This window comes from Manis pentadactyla, chromosome 8 (genome assembly GCF_030020395.1).
Source record: "Manis pentadactyla isolate mManPen7 chromosome 8, mManPen7.hap1, whole genome shotgun sequence".
Lineage (NCBI taxonomy): Eukaryota > Metazoa > Chordata > Mammalia > Pholidota > Manidae > Manis > Manis pentadactyla.
The window spans coordinates 104,609,135-104,632,041 of record NC_080026.1 but is presented as its reverse complement, the minus strand read 5'-3'; the positions used below and the strand labels follow the sequence as shown (position 1 = coordinate 104,632,041).

Sequence of the window (22,907 nt, the reverse complement as noted above, 5' to 3'; positions counted from 1 at the left end):
GGAATCGTAGGGACGACTGCACAGTCCCCGCAACTCCCCAAACCCTGTCGCCCCAGGACTTGATTTGGAGATTGACATTTTCCCCATAACCCAACTCCGAATTTCAGAAGCTCTGGGGAAGAGCTCCTTGTCATTTCTTTCCCCAGTGTCTCCCAGTGTTAATTCTTCTAACGATTTGGCTGTAAACAGTGCCAGCCAACTTCTGGGTACCGGCAGGAACGGGGGCGAGAAGCGAGAGAGGTAATTCTCAGAAATCCTGGGCCCGCCCCCTTCTGGACAGTGCCTGCCGCCGGTGAGCAAAGCTAGCGGGCGGGGGCGTGACCTGGGGCCCATTCCCAATCCTCCGGCCTGACCCGCCTGTGACCTCTGCAGGCCGGACCGTGACATCCGAGTGAACTCTGCAGGGCCACCTCGCCAAGTTCAGCGCGCGCCGTGTCAGAAGATGAGCGGGGACTGCGCGCTGAAAATTGCCACAGGGGTAAAAAATGTTTTAATCTATCTGCCCATCGAGACCCGCGGGGGCATCCGGCGGGGGCGACCGGCAGGAAAGGATTAAAGAGGGGAGTTAAGATCATTAAAGAACATCTTGAAGAGAGGAAGGGGTCAATAAATTACCAGCCCAATAAGAACTTTGATCTAGAAACTTTGCCAAGCTTTCTTGGGTGGTTGTGGATGGGGAAAGGGGGGTGGTTCACTGGAAAGCAAAATGTTTCCAAGATGTTTACACAACAGCCTCGCTGTTGCTCAGGGCCAGGAGATGGAGAGTGAGAGCCCAGGGCTAGACTGCAGTCAGGTGTGTTGGGCAGCTGAAGCAGCCTCCTCTTTCCTCCCATCTCTAGAGGGCTCTATACCTGCTATTCCTCTGCTTGGGGACACCCCTCTCTCAGGTCACAGCTGGCTGCTTACTCCCAAAGGCGAATGTCGCTTCCTCAGAGAAGCCTTCCCCTCGCACCCTGCCGAGTTTAGCCCCAGGCACTCCGTATTACAGGCATGTTTTATTTTTTCAGCAGCACTTACCACCATGGGACATATTCTTACTCTTGTTTGCTAGTTTATTTATTGTCTACCTCCTTCCTGAGCATATCGAATCCAGGAGGGCAAGAACCACAACAGCCCCTTCCTCAGAGAATCTGGAGCTACTAAAACAGGAGCTCAGATATTCCCTCCTCAAATTACTGAAAATGATGTAGCAGTGGGAAATTAGAATAAAATTGGAGCTACCCCCACAGGCGCTTATAGCTAGTATATATCCCAGAGCAGGTAAACCAGGTCTCCTGGCCCCAGCTACACAGTCAGGGCTCCCTACCTGTATTTATCTTCTCTCCCCAAATCAGAATGTATCCCAAGCGTTAGTCCTCCCACCATCTCACCCCAGTGGAGCCTCTCAGCCTGGGCTGTTGTCTCTGTAGCCTCAGGAGCACCCTGAGGGCAAGCTCCAGTTTTGCCACTTCTACTGACTCCAGTTCTTGCAGAGCCCATGGCCTGGCGCCAGGGCTGTGGTCAGCAGTGGGTGATGAATTGCCCTGGGTGGGGGTTATAGTGGTGTCAGCCAAGCTGGGGAGGGCCTGCTGAGCTCTTGAGCTACCGACCCTGCCAGTGCCTGCTGCTTTCCCCTTTCCTTCTGGCCCCGGAATTCACCTTAAGCATAAGGTCAGGAGGGCACCAACTTCCTTCTGGTTCACTAAGGGGTCAGCTCAGGCCTGGGCGGCAACTTCCCTGGCTTACCCATCATGTCCAGCTGTGCTGGCCTGTCTGAAGATGGGTGGCACCTTGCAGAGGGCTGTTGGGAATGATGACACTGGAGGCTCTTGGCTTTTGATTTAAACCCTGGTGGGAACCTCTGTGCTGGAAAGGTCCAGAAGGATTCATTAAACCAACCTGGGGATCACTATGAAAGGACAAAAGGGCAGAACCCTACATGGTGGCACAAGCCCAAAGGGTAAAGAAGGGAGGAAGTGGAAAAGAGCACTGGCCAAGGAGTCCAGAAGCCCTTTGCTGGCTCCTCAGGGAAGTTCATCTCAGTTTCTCCTCTGTAACAGAGGAGGTGGAGGTAGTAAATAGTAGGTCCCTGTAGCCAGCTACCACAGAGATGATTTGCAGCCCAGATCTCAGTGCTGTGCTCAGGAGGAAAGTCTCAGTAGCCTGGGCAGCAGAAAGCCCCAACTCCTGGTCCCTCTCTGGGCATTACTCTGGGGTGGGTCTTTCTTGGGCCACCCCACACCTTTCCACCAGAGAGCAGCTGCCCAGCTAAGTCCTAGCCTCTTCATTCAACTGCTGCCAGGAAACTTTATTTCTTGACCTTCCTGTTCTTGGTGCAAATACCAAACCTCTCTGATTACGTCTCAGTCTCCCATGAAAATAATCCAGCCTTTGAGACATCTCCGTGTGGCTATTCTCCCTGTATAAGTAGGAAGATTGAACGCATTCTTGAAATAAATTTTTCTTATTTAATAAGTTGCCAGCAGAATCCGGTGATGTGGAGCGTTAAGAGCTCTGGGAAGCGCCCATAGTTCTGAGTTCCCCCGCCATGGCAGAGTGGCCACGTGCAGCAAGCGGAGGCCAGCTGCCCGGGGTCTTCCGTTGGGTACCTTATTGGTGTCTTCCCAAGGCCCAAAGCCAGGCCAGGGACGCCCTCCCAGCATCCCCACTTCCTCACAGGGTTGCAGGTCCAGACGCGTTTGCTGGATCTCTGGCACCGTCCAATCCTCCCTTGGGAATCCTCCCATGGCAATCTTCCCCGCGGCGCCTCTATCCTGCACTCTCCCGGGCTTGGTGCGGGAAGACGAGGCCCCATAGTTCCTACTGGAGATCTGTCCCCTCAACCCCTGCTTTGAGATCCTGGGAAGGGGTTGAGAGACTTGGCCCATGACCTTCCCTTCCTCAGGACGCGGAGCGCAGAAGGCACCTTTCCATAAGTCTGGGCGCTTCTCCCGCACAGTGGCAGGGTGGCTTACGCTCCTTGTCCCCGAGTCCGGCACGAAGCCGCATTCGGCAGACTGTTGAACGAGTGAGCAAGCGCCGGACCCAGCACTGGGGAACCGCAGAGGGGCGGCGCTGCGAGCGCGTCGTTGGCACTGGCCAAGTCCCGACCCGCTGCAGAGGGTCAGAGGCGTAGCCCATCTCGCACGGCAGAAGGCGCAAGCGGATGGAAATAGAGTCGAAGCCCGTCCACCGGGTGCACGATGGGCACGGTCTGCATGGCGGGGAAGGCAGGCGTGGCCAGTTCCCAGCGCGCCGTGCGCACTAGCTCCACCGCGAGCAGCTGGAGCACTGCCTGCGCCAGCTCCTGGCCGAGACAGCCGCGCGCTCCTCCGCCGAAAGGGATGTAATGGAAACGGCCGGAGGCGCGCCGCGCATCCTCGCCCGGCGCGTGGAAGCGCTCGGGGTCGAAGCCCTCAGGCGGGCTGCGGTACACTGCGGCCGTCTCGTGCGTGTCCCGGATGCTATACATCACGCTCCAGCCCTTAGGGATCTGGTAGCCCTGTGGGAGGGAGGAGACCTGCCTGACCACAAAGAACTTGGAAACCCGACCTGAACCGACCCTCCACCCCGGGGTCATCCAACAAGCTTCTGAAAACCTGCAGGAAAGCGCGTCTAACCCAGAAGCTAGGGCACAGCTCTAGGTTCCAGTCCCAGCTCCTTCTCTGGGGAGCTATTTGACCTTGAACTAGATATTCAATCTCTCTGAACCTTGGTTTCTTAATTGATAAAATGAGAAAAGTGCCCATTTTGTTGTGAGGATAAAATAACGGGTCTGGCATATATATTAGTGGTCAGTGAATATGTTCTATTATTATTATTTGTATTTCAGTGTCATGTTTTTGCTTTCCCTTATCTTCTGACATTAGATCAGGAGACCTAAATTCTAGTCCTGTGCCTACTCGCTCCCTGGACCGAACAACATAAGTAACAGGGACCCCCATTTCTCTATGATCAGCAAAATTACAAATCTCTTCTTTGCTTCTCTATCCTCCCCATTCATCAGCTGTACAATAATGTTCAGGTCTGGTAGCCACACTTTAAGAAGGTGCACATGAGAATTAAACTGGGGAGTCTTAAAAATGTTGGAAGATAGTTTTCCTGTTCCCTCTGCCCACCTCCAGCTTTTTCAACTATTCCACATTTTGATGAGTCTTCCAGCGCCTGACTGTCCTGCTTCCCTTGCCTCAACAGGCCGCAGGGTATCTACTTGGAGGCTCTCTACAAGCAGGCAGATCTTGAAGTCACCAAGGAGCTTTCTCTCCTCTCTGAGCGTCAGTTTCCCAGTGGTAAACTAGAGGATGGTTAAGACCCCAGTCCTCTGCCCTCCCTGGTGGACTTGTGCTCCTTTCCCTGTTTCCCTAAGGTCTTGTAGGGCACCCCAGCACCTGCAGAATGAAGTCTGAATTTCAAAAGGCAGCATCCAAGATACTTCTATACACCTCACTAATCCACCCACCTTTGGGTTGTCCCCTCTCTGTAGTGTGCTGTCCCCATCCTAACCCTTCATTGCTTCAGCTCAGATGCCAGTCCCCAAAATGCTTTGGTGTCATTCAGCATTAGAGATCACACTCTTCCTTACACCATAGTTTGGGATGAAACAGTTGACCCTGGCCCCCTTTCTCTCCATGATGATATCTTCTGGAACAGAATCCCAGTCCTTACATAGCCTTCAAACCCTGGTGTGCAATGCACAATGGATGTTCACTGTTTAAAAGTCAGGGAAGGAGGTGCCCACTCCCTGCCTGGAGCCTCACAGCCGCTAAGCTGGGACAGAAGGAGAGTGTAGTCACAGCCATTCAGGCCAGCACCCCCAGTCTGGTGATGCTAGGTGCTCCACTGCCTGATGATGTCACTGTACCCACAGTCCCGGCCACATCTGGAGTGTCAGAGCTGGAAGAGACCAAGACAGTGTCCTTTCACAGAGTAAACTGAGGCCCAGAGTGAGGAGGGAATTGTCCAATGTCTTACAGAGATGGAGCCAGGCCTAAACCTTAACCTTCTTGCCCAGCCCAAACCAATCTGATTAGAGCATTGAGAGTCTCCTGTACCATGGCCCCAGTTCCCTGGGATTCAATCTTAGCCTGGGCTCTGGAGGTAAAGGCAATCGGCTCCTTCATCTTGTGAAGGAGACAGAGGGGTGAAGTATGGGACAGTGTGGGGTTCTCTTTGTTCCCCAGCCAGATCACTGGCGAAGAGGGGAGTACTGCGTGGAGAAAAGTTTTTTTTACTCTAAAACCAGTTTCTAATTGAGTTGATCAACCCGCACCTCTGACAAAAGCTTAAGTGCACCGCGTCCCTAACCATGTTGGCTGACCCTCAACCGTGGATCTGCGTAAATGGAATAGAGCTCAGCCCATTTTACAAGCGGGAAAGCAGAGGCTCTGAGAGAGGAAAGGACACCTCGCCGTCCTAGTCCCCCGCCCTCCCCCCGCCAGGGCACCGCGGCAGGCGGCAGGAAACCGGCGGCGGACGGGCGCGGCACACTTACGTCGAGCTCAAAGGTGCGCAGCGCCGTGCGATAGCCCCCGGACACCGGCGGCAGGAGGCGCAGCACCTCCTTAACCACGCAGTCGACGTAGTGCAGATGGCCCAGAGCCGCTAGGCTAAGGTCCGGCTCGCAGTCGCAGTCGGCCGGTGGCCCCGCGCCGCCCGCCGCGGCCCCCGCCGCGCAGCCGCACGCGCGCCCCAGCCCCTGCGCAGCCAGCTCGTGCCGAATCTTGGCGACGGCCGCGGGGTGCTGCAGCAGCAGGAGGACGAGGGACGTGCTGGCACTGGCCGTGGTGAAGAAGGCGGCGAAAAGGAGCTCCACAGCTGACTCCTGCAAGACAGCCGGTCTGCGCTGAGTCAGCCTGCGCGACCCTGGCCGCAAGGCCCACGGCCGAGAACCGCTGCGCAAAGGCCGGAGAGCCGGTGTGCGTTACTGGAGCGGCTACGTGCGCGGGTTCCGGGGTCAACTGAATCCCCAATCTGCCACTTGAGAAAGCCACACATAGCAAAGGACAAACCCAGGATCTATCCACTGGCCTTGGGACGGTTCCCAGGGATAATACTAGGATTTTATTCTGTGCGCTCTTTGTGCTAACGTGTGTTAACTCATTCGATTCTCATCCCAACCCTGTGAGACACAATTACCACACCTCCAAGAGGGGCTCAAAGCCCCTACAGCTGGTAGTCCCAGCAGCTGGCTCACGAGTCAGTGCTCACAACCACCTGATGCAGCCTGCAGCCCAGCTGGGCGTCCTACAGCGACTACCCTGCCTTGCAACGTTGGAAGGCACCTGCAGGGACAGTCCCAGCCTCGCCCCCAGGCAGGCAGCAGCACCTCCCCCTGCTTAGTAGAGTGGTCCCAACAAGTGACTGAACCTCTTCCTGGTCTGCACTGCCCAGGAAGGACAGGGGAAGGGCCTGCTTGTTCACCCTCCAGTCCCCAGCACTCACTGCCTACCTCTGCCCCAACTCCGCATGTGACTTCCTTCCTGGCAGCACCCACCGTTTGCGTTTATACACTGACTGGTGTGAGCAAAGGATGAATACCCATCCCTGCACCTCAAGGGCAGGGGTCTGTGTTCTGTTCATTGCTATATCTCAGTGCCAGCATGGAGCCTGACACCAAATAGGTGCATTATATTTGTGGAGTGAGTGAACTGGTCCATGGCCTGCCCTGGACAAGATAGGTAGCTGGTACAGAGACCTTGGGGCCCCAACATCCTCCCTGGTCAGGTCTAGTCTGCCTGGCCTGCCCCAGAGGCCCAGACCAGAACTGAAGATTCCTGGCCAGTGGGTCTCTTCCTGAGAAACTGGAGAGTGTTGTCACCCTCTCCCCAGCCCTATTAAGGCAGAGAGACCATCTGCTCCTTTCCACATGGCTCCCCTTCACAGCCTGTAACTATTCCTGTCTATGGGCTCTCCCAGTACTCATGAGCCCAGTGCTCATCTGCTTCTAACCCCCTTGACTCTTCCAGATCTCACCACCCAGGAGTCAGAGGTTATTAGCCCCATTGTCAGAAAAGAAACTAAGGCTGAGCCCCACCCTTTTATGACTGGGGGAAAGTGGAAAATTGAGGCCCAGAGAAAAGATGGGAGATGCTTTTATAAAGGTCGAGGTGTTTCCATTTCTAACTTTCCCCTGCCCCCCAACCTCTCCACTCCTTTTTAGCTTCTCAACCAGGTCCCATCCTTACCTCCATTGCATGTGCTCTATGCATACATGAGGAGGGCTCTATTTCTCTGGGAGATCCCGCAGTAGCAAAACCAGCAGGTAGAGGTGCCAGGTGCCAAGGTGGCTCATGGAAGGAGCGTGTCAATTTTAGGACAAAGAGGGAAGCTTTCAGGGAGGGTGTGAAGTTTGACCCTGAGCCTTTAGGGTTCATAGTAAAAGGAGTGAGAGAGGCTTCATAGGCAGGGGGACAGCAAAGGCCAAAAGCATGGAGTGCCAGAAAAGGGGAAGAGGGCAGCAGAGCTGTCGGTGGCCAGAACCTGTAAGGAAGGGCCTAGAATTCATGCCTTCTACGCTTCCACTGAAAGGCAGGGTGACTGGCCCAAGGCCACAGAGCTAGTGGGTATGGGTGAGCACAACTGGAACTCAGGTCTCCTCTTTCTCTTCACTCTGAGGAATGCCTGTGGCTTAAAGTGGGGCCAAACAGGATGTGCTCCAGGGATGTAGCACGTGTGTAGAGACCTGCTAGAAATGCAAAAGGGGGAAAAAAGAGAAACCTCCCACCACCTACCTTCAGCTCCTGAACTGAAAGCTCATGGCCCAGCTCCCTGGTGTTATGAATAATCAGATCAAGGGCGTCATGTGGCTCTGTAGCCTTGTCTTCCTGAAGCTTCTCTGCAATGGCCTCTTCCAGGAGCTGATGCAGCTGGTCCCGTGCCCGGATGCCCTGATGTGCAGGGAGACAGCGGAGCTGGGGCAGGAAGACTAAGGGAGCCATGCCTGCACACCTACCCCAGAAACAGGGCTCTCTGGCTCTGCTGAGATCCTTGCATTAAGTTTCCGAGGTTAGCCCCTGCATGCACATAGGGGCTTAATAAATGCTTGGGAATTTGTCCACTATCCCTACACATCTTTCTCTCTTGATTATCACAATCCCCCTTCCAGGCAAGGCAAACAGTTACTGTCATCTAGAGGGAAGGATGCTGAAGCTCGGAGAGGTCAAATGATTGTCCAGAGTCACACAGCTGTCAGTGCCCATGCCTGGCACAGAACCCAGTCCAGGTGGGGTCAGTCCATTGCCCTTTCCCTGCAAGAGGATCAGGCAGGGGCTGTAGGGCACTAATGCAGAGAAGGGACACCATAAACCCAGAAAAGCTCTGGTTTAGAGGATGCTATTGGATGTTCTAAGCATTAGTCTCTGTAAGGGAGTAGGCAAGAGGGCTGTAGTTCAGGCAAGCACAGCAAAGCTTGGGTTTTGCAGTCAGAGGCGACTGGGTTCGAATCCTGCCTCTGGCCCTATTAGCTGTGTGACCTTGCCTAAGTCATTTAACCTCTCAGTGTTTGTTTCTCCATCAACAAAATGAGAAACTAATACACTTTGCAGGCCAAAAGGATTAAATCAGAAAATGTATCCAAGACGATCAGCCTATAGTATGCCCCCTTTATACATAGCTATTGTTTTTATTCAGGTAACTGAAAACTAGGGTGACAGCACAGTGAAAAGCCCCAGCTTAAGGAGAAAGGAAGGGCAAATGGGGCCTTCTACTGCTCTCTGGGCCCGGCCCATCGTTCTGAAGTCTGAAGAGGTCCTGCCGTTTCTCTGATCCGGAAACTAGTGGGACCAGGGAGCCGGCATCCACCCCCCTACGGCCCGGCCTGGCGCTCGGCTGGGCCGGGGCGCGTCTGCGGCCCTAGTGCTCCCACCGTTCCTGCCATCAGACTTCCAAAGAGGCATCGGAGCCCGGGCCAGGAGGCGCCGCTCTGGGGAGGGGCTGGGCTCGCTGGCCTGGCACCTGTCACCAAAACCCCAAATCGGTAAGCCGGCCGCTAAGGCGGCCAGAGCGCGTCCTATCAGGGCGGCCCAGAGAGGGTGTGTGGCCTGCCCCGGGTCACACAGTGAGTCAGGACGGAGGTCAGATCCAACACCCACTGCCACATCACGCCGCCTCCCCACTCTGGGCCGTGCCTCTATCTTCCAGCAGTGGTGACGAGTGGGGTGCACCCAGGTCTGGTAGCCTCCCACCTATGCCAGGGAGCCCCAAGAGGAAAATCTGTAGCAGGGCGGTAGTACCTTGCGCAGGCCGCTGAAGGGTACGTCCAGGGGCAGCGAGAAGAGATTGTCCACGAACTGTTCGAAGGTCCGGGCCAGCTCCGCGCACTGCGCGTCGTCCAGCCGTAGCCCCAGTAGGATGTGCGCGGCCATGCGAAAGGTGAGGGCTTTGGCGGCCTCGTAGACAGTGACAGGCCCGCGGGCCGCGCACCAGGAGCGCACCTCCCGCCGCAGCGCCCCCTGTAGGTGGGGAACGTAGCGCTCCAGCGCCGCGCGGCTAAACACTCGTGCTAGGACCTGTGGGGAGCGCCCGGGGTCAGCCCCGGCCACCGTCCGGCCTCCTCTGCTGGGTGACTACAGAGGAGCCAGAAAGACAATTTCGGTGCCCTCTTCTTCTAAGCGGCCCAGACTCAAACGTGTTGGTTTTTGCTCTCACCATTCCCTCTAGCTCTGCTCTGATGTACACAGTCCCTTCCCATCCATCCAAGCTCCAGCCGCCACCTGTGTCAGGAAGTTCTCCCTGACCCCTCTCCATGTTTGAGCTTTCAGCGCTTCTGGTATCAGAATCATAAGATCAGAGATGAAAGGACCTTTAAATCGCAGTCCTGGTTTTATAAACGGATGCGGGAGAAGGTAGGGGACTGGTTCAAAGCCACCCACTCGTTATCTAAGGGTCCCGGCCAGGTTTACAGTGTATCCCTAATACCTAGTCCCGGCCCGGCCCACTGCAAGTACTCGGGAACTACGGTTTGACATCTCGACAGCCGCTTCTCTGGTTTTGGCTCACCTTGCGCCGCTGCCGGTGCGGCTCGCCAACCGCGCCAAGCAGTGTGTGCGAGCCAAGTAGGATGTGCGCACTCTGCGGCCACTGGCTGCGCACAAGGCGGTGCTCGCCCAGCAGGATTGTGCGCACGTTCTCGGCGCCGCTCACGCGGATCACCGGCCTGCCGAGCAGGTGCGTCTTGAACACTGTTCCGTAGCGCTCCCGGCGGGAGCTGTGGAAACGCGAGCCCTGTGAGCAAGGCAGCGGGAAGAGCTCTTGACCGGGGCCGCTGGGTCTCGGCTGGGGATCTGGCCCAGGCCTCCCAAATGCCCCTTGATAACAATTCCCTGCTCCAGGCTGGCGCGTTACTCTTTAAAAGTCTCAAATGTCCTCACGATTACTCTATGGGGACGTGTATGTTCCTGGTCCCTTTGGTGACATTAAGAAAGTGAAGCTCAGAATGGGGACGTGAGTGCCTGAGAGCTCATGAATGAGACGCGCCCCCGACTCCTCATTCTATGCTCGCGGGACATAGGATGACACGCTTCTCAGACTCCTTGGGAGAACCCCTCTGTTCACCTCCGCGCTGTGTCGGGACGTGTTAAGAACTCCGGGGACATTTTGTTCCTTCGAGGGAGCAGCTGGGCAAAGGCGAGGGCTGTGTATGTTCTGAGCGACAGGAAGACTGGCTACGAGCCGTGGGAGCATTGAGAGCGAGGAGGGTCTAGTGGGAGCCGGGGGAAAGGGGGCCATTTTGGGGTGTGGGTATCTATGGACTACTCACCTGCACCAACCAGTGCAGCGTTTCGCCGAAAAAGGGCCAGCCCATGGAGCCCTTGGGCAGGGGCAGGGCGGAGGCCCGGTCCCGGCTCAACGTCCAGCGGAGGGTCCAGAGGTGCTGGGCCAGGCTGAGTAGCAGGCCGGCGCCCAGGAGAGCGCTGCCCACAGCCCCCAGCACCGACAGGCAGCTTAGCTCCCAGAGGAACATGGCAAGCCTGCGGGACCAGGCCGCTCCAAGCGCAGGGGTCGCCGGCACCGCGCGGTGCTCACCGGTTCTGTCTGGACAGGGCTTGGACACTTAGGGGCCAAAGCCGAGATTTATAACCTTGTACAACGACTTCGCTCTAAAAGTCGTGGCAGGCCGCAGCGACCACGCGCCCTTAGGTTACGTCCCTTCCTCAAGGCTGAAGCGCTCAGGACATTCCTCGGAGTCCGATGGCTTCCGGGCCAAAATGCCAGTCCCTTGCCGGGGAGCCGACAGCCTCGGGACCGTTCCAGCCGGGCATCCGCGGGCACCTCCCACCTCCTCCCGGAGTCAGCACTCCTTTGTAGAAGCAGCGAGGGAGGTCAAAGAAAGGAGCAACTCACCGGCGCGACCAACTTGGGCTGCAATCACTGGGACTGGAGACCCCCTCCGTTAGGTCCCCGTCCCAGCTCTCTCCCCTCCAGTCTTTTAACCCTTTTCTGCCCACCCTGGACACATTTATATAGATACTGGCTCCCTCCCTACGGACTGCTCGCTATGCGCACGACGTGACGTGCCTATGCATATTTAAAGCGCTCCGCGCAGAGTAATGATTGGAGGCGGTGGGCAGCGGCGCTCGCCGAGGGGCGAGGAGTAGGGAGAGGCAGCCGCTGTTGCGCTTCTGCTGGGCTGGGGCCCGCGCCCCGCGCAGCAACTCGGACGGGCCCTGAGGTTTCGCGCCAGAACGTCCCATCTTCAAGCAGGAGCCCGGCAGGTGGGCGAACCGGGCGCCTCGAGCTAACGCGGGCCCTCTCTGGGACCCTCACCCTCAAGCCCTTAGGCGTTCCTTCCCCTCCCGGGCATGCCAAGGTTAAAGGGCTGGGGTTCTCCCCCCTGCTTTGTTTCTCTTTCAGGAAAACTGCGGTCTTCGATGCCAGCCTTGGCATCGCAAGTGCCTACAAGGGATAGCCTGTAAGGGGTTGAGGTTCTCCGACATCCCCTACCCCTCTCGGGTCTCTGCTCTACTACTTCGAGAAGCCTTCAAAAGATGCTTGAGTCATTGTTGCCCAAAGATTCACAGAGACACCTTAAGCCCACGAGAAGCAGATACCCCGGGGGACTTTCGGGTCTCAAGGACCGAATTCTCCCCACCCCACGCTCCGGAACCCCACCCTCACCCCACCCCGCCCCCCGCCGCCCCAGTCAGTCTACACTGCTTTTCCAGCTAGTCTTCTCCGGATTTTTGTGCCCCATCCGAGAGCTCCAAATGCCCCAGGACTTGAGCGTCCCTGTCCCTACGCCGCAACCCGAGGGGTGACGGTAGGGGTGGAGGTTGGGTGGCGGGGGCGGGTATGTTAGGGTGCTCGGATCACTGAGAAGAGTAAAGTGAACTCAAGCCCATCACAGCTGGGGATCCACAGTAGTCTGCTTCAAACAGAGCAACGCGCGGGCGGGCAGCGTCTCTCCGAATCCGGGGACGCCTCAGCCAAAGCGGGGGAGACATCTCGAGTGCCCGGCAGGGATGGGTAAGGCACGCTAGAGGCAGCTACATTCCAGTCTTCAATGAGCTAGCTGCTCACCACTCCTCTCCTAACTTCCAGATTTTACTGTGCCTGAAGAATAACCATGTTTTCCATGTAATACTTTCAAAACGTGAAATACTTTAAGAGACGATCGAGAAAATAGAAAATAAATCCGTATTTTCTTTTGTTTTGGTGACACTCCCATTCCAATAACTTTCTGAAGGAAGCTGTTTTAAATCAGGAAGATCTGAATAGATGCAACAGTAACGCATGTTTAACAACTTGCTCAACCTTTTTAATATTTCGTCACATAATCAAGAAATGTACATATAATTCTTTATACATATTTTACAGAGTTAAAGTTTCAAACAGGCATAAACCTTGAAAATGCAAAGGGAGTATTCAGCATAAATACAATGAAGAGAAAGTAAGGATCAGATTGACAGTTTTAACCATTTGGACCATGGTAATTTACACAAAGGAAAATGTACATTCGTTTTAGGTTCATTTGGTTTGGCTTGTTTCCAAAGTCTTCAGTGGTACTGCGACGAGGTTCTGGGATCTGCTATTTGAAGCAAGTAACCTGACCCCTGTGTTAACTTCTGTGTATGCTGGAGCACAAGCTACGTTAGCCCCACTTAGTTCCTGTCCTCTCTTATAATTTCAACCAAACCAAACCAAATAAATCCTAAAACGGGGTCAGCTACAAACAATGGAGTTAAAAATATTAATCCTGCTGAACAGAAACAAAATTGCATCTTTAGAGATTCCAAACACCCTTTCTTCATATTCAGGATGAGAACAAATAATTCACATCTCTAATGAGTAAAATAAAAATTGACTTCCTGGAGCTTTGAAGATGTATCTATTCCCCACTCAGAATAAACAGCATTAGAAAATTTAATGTATTTAAATCACATTGAGGTGAAAATGAAAGCTGAAATTCAGAAAATGACAGTGAAATACTTCCATGTTAGATATTATTGCATTCCAAACCCAGATACTGATGAAAGAACAGAGAGATCATTCAAGTCTGAACAGAAAAAACTACATGTAGAGGCATAAGTTTTCTAATGTATTTACAATCAGTTTCATAAACAATTTTTTACCTGATAAATGTAATACAATTTTGCCTTTTCCCCTAAAAGCAAAAAAAATTAATGCCATGTTTTCCATATATAAAATAGTATTCATTAAAAAATCCATACAAATGATATTATTTCCTGTTTGAGGTCTCACCCATGTCTTTTCTCTATTGTAGTCTTGAATTTTGCAAACAAATTACTGTATCGTGCCTGTTAGAGATCAATGTTGAGTCAGATTTGGTGTCACTGAATGTAAGCGATATGACGTCTATGTGTGTTGCGACATGCCATTCACCAAACTTCTCAGCTGTTTTACGACTGTCTCTATCAGCTTCTGTTTATCTCGATCATTCTTCCTGAACTGAGCAAATATATTGTTCTTTTTGCTAGTATCCTTCATCCTGGGAATATAGGTTAATGAAGAAGCTTGGTAAAAGGAAATTCAAATCTATGCTGTCACAAGTAAAATATCTTAGCATGCTTTGAATTTTCTAGCACTAATCCTATGCTTGAGAAACATACATAAAAGAAAATAGGTACTAATAAAATCACAGAGATAGCAGCCACGCACAAAAATAGCAGATTTTACATTCTATATGAACTGGTATTTTTTGCATTAGTATGTAAATCTAAAGTATGTTAAGATTTCTGATATACTTTTTTCTAATACCATTCCATAAAGTATGCTAAAATACATACCCTTTATGGACTCTGCAAATCACATTCATAGCAAGACAAGGTGAGAGGAAAAATAACATTAGAAAATTTTAAGCAGTGATTTTTTTTTTTGCCTCAGTGGTATTTCATGGCTTTATAAAATACATTACATTTACATTTATTTTAAACAGCTCCTTTTGTCCTCTCAAATCAAATAGACCACAGATATTTTGAAATGTGGGAAAATAATATACACTTTTAATTCAGAAATTGAAAAATTTAATAGTGATATTTAAAATTCCATGATTGATTAAAAAGAAAATCTGCCACATTATGAGAGAGAAAAGTAACACCTAACTTGTATTATTTTAAACTGGACAACATGTACCAGTAAATGTCCTGTTACTTCACTTTTTACTATATTGTTTCTCAAAACACGTATTTTCTATGCACAAAGAATCTAAGTCCATTATGGTAGGATTTAGACAGCACTGGTGGCAAACATTCCAATTCCTATCCATGTTTTACCTCCTCTCCTGTGTTACAGTATTTTTTTTAAATGGTTTCAATTCTCACTTATCTCCAGTAAACATATTTCTGTGGCGAGTTAAGTCTGCTATTGAGGATATGATGGGGAAAATGTTTTGTTCATATCAACATAAACAGCAATCTCATATAAAACTCCACCAATACAGAAACGCAAATAAGGAAAGAGGCATATGTTTGGTGATTAAAATGGAATAAACTTCAAATTTAGACATTTTCTCTTGTGGTGAAAATCTCCAGTTCTTCATTTATCACTGAATCACAAAACTCTAAAATTTTATGCAAAAAGGTTTTCAGAATATACTCACTTCTCTAAGAGAGTAAGGGCTGTGCTTGGATTCACCCGAAGATACTTGGAAGCTGGCTGTCCATAATCAGCTAGATAAGTAGACCAATCCCAAACCATAAACAGATCTAGGAGCTGAAGAAGATGGGGAAAAATGTTAAGCCAACTTTGACTATTTGCCCATAGCTAATAGATAAAGCATATGCCATTCTTGATCCATTTTAATATGATTGACTTTTTAGATGGAACAGAATAAGAAATTCATTTTTAAAACTTCATTACCTACACTTTACAACCAAAATAGTATATACTATCTTTTTACTTTTGAAATTACTAAAACTTTCAGGAGTTGCTTTCCTAATAAAATTCTTTCTTTTTCATTTTCAAATGATTGTAAAATAATGAGAAGTTAATATAATTACACTAACACTTGTACTGATATATATAGATTTAATATTTACACATTACTCAATTCACACTCAGATTTAATTACTAAGAGTTGGTGCTACTAACTGCTTGAAGAATTTTAAATAACTTAAATTGAACCTTTTTTCTTAGAGATTAAGTATGCTTACCTTTCAAAGAAGCTGTTTGCACCTAGACCTTTCCCAAAGTAACTTAAACCAAAAGCTCAGATAATCTCAATTAAGTGCATTAGACAACCTCTGCTGGATTCTCTCTGGTGATAGATCCTCAGCAGTATTATAAGATGAGGGCTTCAGTAGTCAGTCTGTTAACTGTAGGCCATCATTTTGTATAAACAAATAACAACAAAAAATAATCCCTTCGTTTTCCATAGTGTTTCAAAATTGACTATTTGCTTTATAATCTCCAGCTAGAATTGTTGTCAAATATGGAAGTAATCTTTTAAAAGCAATGCCATGCCTAAGCCAAAGCACCAAACTCCTTATCCAACTTTAAAACCCTAATCCCCTCTAAGCCATTTAAAACCAACTTCCTATCCCCATTTGAATTGTTTCAGAAAGCTAAATGTTTTACTTACTACCTTCCTTCAGGTACTATATTATTCTTTCTTTTTGTTTTAACTCACTTCATAAGTAAGGGGTGTATTTCAAATAAAGGAAGCATTCTATTTACTCATAGGATATGTGAGCCAACCCACTGACTCTGAGAAGGATAAACTTCTGGGGTGATTAAGACCTAAAGAAAGGTTACAAGAAACTAGTTCTTAGGAAGGTAACACACTTGCTTGACTCTTTTCCCATCCAATATATGTCTATTAATAGAGACTTTCCTGTAAAAGGAGGAAAATTCTATAATGAAAATATTAACTACTAATATTAAAAGCCAGTTTATTTTCTTTCAGACATTTTAGGCCATAGGAAAAGTTAAAACACTGGTACAAAAACTACATTGAGAAAACATTAAAAGAATATACTGTCTGCAAAGGAAAAGGGAATTTAAAGTTCTGTGTAATTTTTGACTGTTGCTTGGCAATATGTACATTTCCCTTCCTTTCACAAGGAGGAAAAGTTACTTGCATACACCCCGACAGTGACAACATAAATTGGTACTTCTCTGGAATGTGATTTTGTAGTATTTATTTAAGAACCTCATAAAAATGGCCATTCCTTTTGATTCAGTAATCCTACTTTAAGAATCAAAACTTCAGGAAACAAGAGAGGTAGACAAAAATTTATGAACAAAGATATTAATCTCAAAAATGTTATTTGTGTTATCAAAAAACTGAAGAAAAAAATCCAACTGAAAACAGCCTAAACCTCAAGAGAATGATTAAGCAGTGAGGTCTATTATTAAGAGAATGGTTAAGTAGTGAGGTGTATGTACCTATACTTGTAAGAGGAATATCATGTGATTATTAAAATTGATGTTTACATAGAATTTTAAATAGCATGGGAAGATGTTTATGATAAATGTTGCTACATAAAAACTCATAAAAAAAAGACTGGAAGAAAATTTGGGAAAATGTTAAGAATGGTTGTTACTTGTGTGGTGGGATTATGGGTAACTGTTATTGTCTTCTTTATTTTCATAATATTCCACAATGGACATGTATTAACTCTTGAGTTAGAAATGAGGTTTATATACTTATAAATTAAAATAAATTTCAATAATGAATACACAACTGATAACAAGGCCTCATTTTGAAAGATTCCTCTTTCAGGTATATGCTTGCACATGTATGTGTGGGCATGCGCACAGTCAGCAGTTAAGCAGCCCCTTAATATACTGGCTACAATTTCCCTTTCTTTCTAAAAGGCATTAATGACATGACCTTTGGGATTTAGAAGAAAAAGAGGCCTTAAAATAAGTCTCTTTTTTTCTTGGGCTGATCTACCCCTGGTGGGAAAGGAGGATCCCCTTTAGTGAATTTAAAACCTATACCAACTCCAACTGTGAATACACAACTGGTTCTTCTCCAGCATGAAAATAAACTTACATAGCTAAAGAAGTATTATACTTACCATTTCCACATACAGCAGACAGATCTTTTGTCTCTTACCACTAGAAATTACAGGAACCACAAAATTTAACCTACCTTCCCACATGCAGACAAATCTCATCTATATGCTTCCAAATTTATAATATTTACAGAAATATTGTGCATAGTTAACTTGTAGCTACTTGTGAAAATCTGCATAAATGTGCACATTAATGTTGAGGAATGCATTTTCAATGTGGCTAAAAGGGCCAAGGATCTGGATAAGAATCATTTATTTTTTCAACAAATATTGGCTGCCTACCTAGAACATGCTAGCTACTGTGCAAGGAACCTTTGACACAGTATCAAATGAGACAAGGTCCCTGTCCTCAAAGAGTTTATATGTAAGAGGAGAAAGTTGGGAGGTGGTTAACAAGGAGACAAGTAATACCTGGATGTTAACATGAGGAGATTATAAAGACAAAAACTATTCACATAAAATCCTAGTAATCTAAATTACAGGTAACATAAGAAGAAGCTACTATCAATTTGATATTATCTAAGATAGAAATGACTGATTTATGTAGTGTTAGTGACCGCTTGCTCATTATTCTCAGCCCATGACTCTTTTAGTGGCTATAGACATGTGTACCATTACAGTGTCTATGTCCCAAAGGATACATGGGTGTGGATGGAAAGGAAAAACAGGACCAGAAAGCATGCTGATCTCATATTCTGATTTCGTATTTCCATGTGTGTAAGGTTTTTTCAAATGCATTATATTGCATTTAGTGTAAACAGAAATAAACTTCACAAAGCTAGGCAGCCCAAATCATATAGTGTGTCCAGCACAGTGTAACCACTCAGTAGATAGTCAAGAAATAACTGATGATGCAAGGCCACTCTTACAAGTTTACCTGGGTGCTTTTTCCCTAGGCTTCATGAGTACCCACTACCCTGGCTTATACTGACAGTTCTCTGAAAAAAGACAATGTCGGCCTGCAAGCAAACTAAGGCCAGTAAATGCAGTCAACTGACTGCCTTCCATTGCCCCCAGACTTCACTGGGGCATAAAGAGGATCAATTCCTTCATGATAAAGCATTGGATCTAATGTTCTAAATGATCACGAGTATTTCTGAATGGTCTGCCTCTGTCCTTTACCCATAATAAGGTCCTTTTACTTTTCTTTATTCAAGTATAATTGCCATACAATATCCTATTAGCTTCAGATGTACATCATAATTTGATACTTTTATACATTGCAAAATGATCCCCACCGTAAGTCTAGTTACCATCTGTCACCACAGTTATTATAATATTATTGGCTATATTACCAATACTGTATATTACATCCCTATGACTTACTTTATAATTAGAAGTTTGTACCTCTTAACCACTTTTACCTATTTCTCCTACTCCCTGAACCTCTCCCTCCTCTGGTAACCAACAGTTTACTGTATCTATGAGTCTGTTTCTGTTTTGTTTGTTCATTTATTTTTTGATTCCCCACATAGGTGAAATCATAAGTCTTTCTCTGACTTATTTCACTTAGCACAATAACCTCTAGGTCCTTTCATGTTGTCACAAGTTAGCAAGATTTCATTCATTTACACAACTGAATAATATTCCATTGTGTATATATACCACATCTTCTTTATCCATTCATCTATTGATAGACAATTAGGATGTTTCCATATCTTGGCTATTGTAAATAATGCTGCAATTAACAAAGGGGTACACATATCTTTTCAAAGTACTGTTATTTAACGGCTGGATAATACAGTAGTTCTACTTTTAGTTATTTGAGGACCCTCCATACTGTTTTCCATAACGGCTGCAGCAATTCACATTCCCACCAACAAGGCTTGAGGGGTCCCTCTGCTCCACATCCTCATCAATGCTTGTTATTTTTTTGTCTTTTAGCCAATCAATAGGTGTGAGGACCTATCTCACTGTTGTTTTGATTTATAATTTACTAATGATGTGATGTTGAGCATCTTTTCATGTGCCTGTTGGCCATCTCCATGTCTTCTATGGAAAAGTGTCTATTCAAGTTCTCTGTCCATTTCTTAATGAGGTTCTTTTTTTAATATTACATTGTGTAAGTTCTCTAGATATCTTGAATACTAAGCCCTTATTGAATGTATGATTTGTAAATATCTTCTCCCACTCAGTAGATTGCCTTGTCATTCTGTTGATAAGTTACCTTCATTGTACAAAACCTTTTTGGTTTTGATGTAGCCCCACTTTTTCATGTATGGTTTTTTTTTTAAAGTACAGTTCTCCTGAAGCAAAAGATGTAACACAAAACTAAGGCATTATTCCTGGCTCCTACTGAATACTATGCCAGGCCAAACTGATGGACTGAGCCCATTTCTCTAGGCTGCTTGCTACCTATGCATGTTTTGAACAAGAAGTAAAATTACTGATGTTTGGGATGGTTGAAGAAGAACGTGACTGCTCTGGAGCCAGAGTGTGCCAGTAAGGGACAAGGCAAGTGGAGTGGTGCTAGGTACAGTCACGACACTCACCTTCACTCCCCACTGTCTCACGTATGGTCAGGTTTCACAAGATGCACTATGCTTTAATATTAAAGCCTCAATTATTGAAAACCTCACTTCTCTATCTCTAGTTTTGCTTCCTACAGATGGCAGTATACAAACAATATATTCTGTCATTAATCACACAGAATCTCTCAGTTTTGTAAATAAACAGTAAGACATGGTCTCAACAGGTGAATTTATTAGTGAACACATATACCTGAAATTCAAAGAAGTAGATCAAACATGAACAAAAAAATCTTCCTTACATTATCCAAAAGCAATTTTATGACTACTTATTAAAAGATAAAGTCAGGCATATCTTAATGAAAACTGGGTTCTAATAGTTAAGTAAAGTAATTCCACCTTTAATCCCTTTGGGAAGTAAGCAAAGTATGGATCAGATAATAATGAATAGCAACATAACGTGACTGTTCTATCTCATCATGATTTATAAGATAACCTAAAATTAGTATCCTAACTTCTTTTTCACCAAGGATTCAAAAATGCCCGTCATAACTAATCTGATAACATAAAGTGGATTTATGCCAATATTTGTGAGTTTTAAGTTTCACTTCCTCAGTGTTCCCTGTGTGTGTCCAGCAAACAAAAAGATTCAGCTTAAGGAAAGAAATGGTTACATGGGTGGTCCCATTTATATGCTCAAAATAGTTGACTCACTTCAGAACCCCTGAAGAATTCATTTGTGTCAACGCATTTAGCTTGCTGACAGTTTCCCATCCAAAGTCTCACTCCAGATCCTACACCCAAGAAACTTGGGGTCTTGGACCTGTTGAGATCACTTTGTGCAAATGACACAATGAATCTAGGCTGACTTAAAGCCATTCTATGGAACTCTTGAAGTGACTTTTTGCCTTTGTAAAAGTGAACCCAGAGTGCCAGGTCATTTTTTCCTTGAATCTGGTTTAGCTTTCTTTGTTTTGGGTCTTTTGGGTTTTGCTTTTGAAGCACCTCAGGGGCAGTGACCCAAGACAGAAGATAAATAAAGTTAAGCCACCTCAAGAGAAAAGCTACTGGGGATACTAGGTTTGCTTTTTTAAATGTGAACAGTGACCTGGGGGCTCAGGGTCAACCTTAGTCCCCCCAATTCCCCTTTCCAAACACCAAATCCACCTGGGACCTCAGAGTTGCTTTACAGATTCCAAAGTAAACCAGGAGATCATTTTCCCTTTGCCTCCAAAAACAAAGCCAAAGCAAGGGTTCCTAGAGGGTTTCTGAGATTTAAACAACAACAAAAGTTCTAAACCACAATACAGCTTTAAGGAAGAAATATAAGTAATTAGATACTGGTGATTCAAGAAAAATGGGTCTTACTAAAGTAGCCACAATCAGGGAAAATAAAAGTCCTTTTTCTAAATAGATGTTGAAATTAAATGATGAGTGCCAAATGACTTTCAAAGCTCTTGGCTTTACCACCTTGCCAGCTAGCTGAAACCGCCCCCTGGGACGCTCCACACGCAGCATAGGAGAGCTCTGAGTAGCGGCCCAAAGGGCCTATGCAGCCGCAGTGCTGTGCCTCTACCACTTACGCCCCCAGGTGCTAGCTGCCCTCATGCTGTCTCCTGCTCTCTGATATACCTGGTCCCTTCCCCACGCCGGCCCTCTTCAAATGGTCCATTTGCCAAACCTGTTCTTGTCCAGTCTCTCCATTCCCCCACATTAGGACCAGGAGTGAGCTCTGAGCACCTGGGCTACAGGGGTTGCTTAAAGTCATCCATCTCTTCAAGTCAGTTCATTCAGGTGAACTGCATACAGCAGAAGAAGAATGTTCTTAAAGTACTTTTAATGTTGAGCTATGTTAGTCCTAGATAATTAGTGGGTGGGCTTGGAATTTGGGAAAAGGGGCAACAAAGTGGAATTTATATGGTCATATTTATACACATCCATATTTGCTTTATCTTTAATTTTCTGGTCCCTATCATAGCTAAAATGGCATACAGAGATGTACACATGTATGATTTTATATGGCTTCTTTATTAAAATCAATTTTATCAAGTAATCCATGATTAGCAATCAAATGGTGTCTATCTTGAAAATCAGCCCACTGCCCACCCTTCATTCTAAGAAATAATCACACTGAACTCTTTTTAATTATGGTGAGTACTTCAATGTTTCTACGCTTATTTTTCTAATTTTTGATTTATCATACTGAAGCTATCATATATGAGGGTTTACCTTACTTATACCAGAAGAATTATTTTTTGGTAGCTTCCTATTTATGGTTGCTATCACAATGTTTTTTTATTTTTGTTTTTATAATTTTAATATAATTAAACTTCTATGTCTTGTTATACCACCTTAAAAACTTTTTTAAACAGCTCTGAGATATATTTCACATCCAATCCAATTCATTCATTTAAAGTAAAGTGAATAAATCAATGATTCTGAGTATGTTCACAGAGTTGTGCTACCATGTGAATCAATGTTAGAGTATTTTTATCCCCCAAGAGAATGCCCAAACCCAACAGCAGTCCCTCTCCAAACAAGATCCCTGTAACACTGTGGTCTTTTGTGGCTCTCCTTAGCACAATGTTTTCAAGGTTCATCTATGTTGTAGCATGTACTTCATTACTTTTTATTGTCAAATAATATTCCATTTGTATGGATATGCCACATTTGTATATCCATTCATCAGTTAATGGACATTTTGGTTATTTCAGTTTTTTTAGCTATTATAAACAATACTGCTAAGAACATTCATGTGCAAGTTTTTGTGTGGACATATGTTTTTATTTCTCTTCAATATATACCTGGGAGTACAATTTGTTACATGGATAAAATGAAAGTTCCTGTAGCCAGGATTTTCACCTGGCTAGCTCACTACACACATGTGGGCAATACATTGCTATTGGCTCTATATAAAGTGCTCTACCCAGTGCTCTTGGGAGACACGGTAGCAAGGCTGCAAGGCTGCAGGAGAGCAGGGCAG

General features: G+C 46.9%; 2 protein-coding genes across 7 annotated transcripts in view; both read right to left on the bottom strand.

Moving 5' to 3' along the window:
- Positions 1-2,430: 2,430 nt before the first annotated feature.
- Positions 2,431-11,471, bottom strand: LOC118909567 (cytochrome P450 26C1). Its single transcript, XM_036880151.2, has 6 exons — positions 10,736-11,471; positions 9,976-10,200; positions 9,210-9,485; positions 7,710-7,865; positions 5,471-5,800; positions 2,431-3,481 (listed from the first exon to the last, which is right to left on the bottom strand). Exons 1-6 carry the CDS (start codon positions 10,937-10,939, stop codon positions 3,104-3,106), a joined length of 1,569 nt encoding a protein of 522 aa, XP_036736046.1. The 5' UTR covers positions 10,940-11,471; the 3' UTR covers positions 2,431-3,103.
- Positions 11,472-12,711: 1,240 nt separating this feature from the next.
- EXOC6 (exocyst complex component 6) overlaps positions 12,712-22,907 on the bottom strand; it is a 263,797-nt gene continuing 253,601 nt past the window's right edge. For all 6 annotated transcript variants that reach the window (XM_057506080.1, XM_036880142.2, XM_057506081.1 and 3 more), the window contains 2 exons: positions 15,035-15,147; positions 12,712-13,924 (listed from right to left, as the gene is read on the bottom strand). In XM_057506080.1, the coding sequence (XP_057362063.1) occupies positions 13,792-13,924; positions 15,035-15,147 (246 nt within the window). In that variant the 3' untranslated portion in view covers positions 12,712-13,791. The remainder of the gene's footprint in view (positions 13,925-15,034; positions 15,148-22,907) is intronic.

Excerpts from the sequence above, each read along its gene's own strand:
- LOC118909567 (XM_036880151.2), bottom strand. The coding sequence starts at position 10,939 with ATGTTCCTCTGGGAGCTAAGCTGCCTGTCGGTGCTGGGGGCTGTGGGC. Across the intron at positions 9,486-9,975 it reads CGCACCGGCAGCGGCGCAAG|GTCCTAGCACGAGTGTTTAG; the intron begins GTGAGCCAAAAC and ends CGCTCCCCACAG. Across the intron at positions 3,482-5,470 it reads TGCGCACCTTTGAGCTCGAC|GGCTACCAGATCCCTAAGGG; the intron begins GTAAGTGTGCCG and ends TCCCTCCCACAG.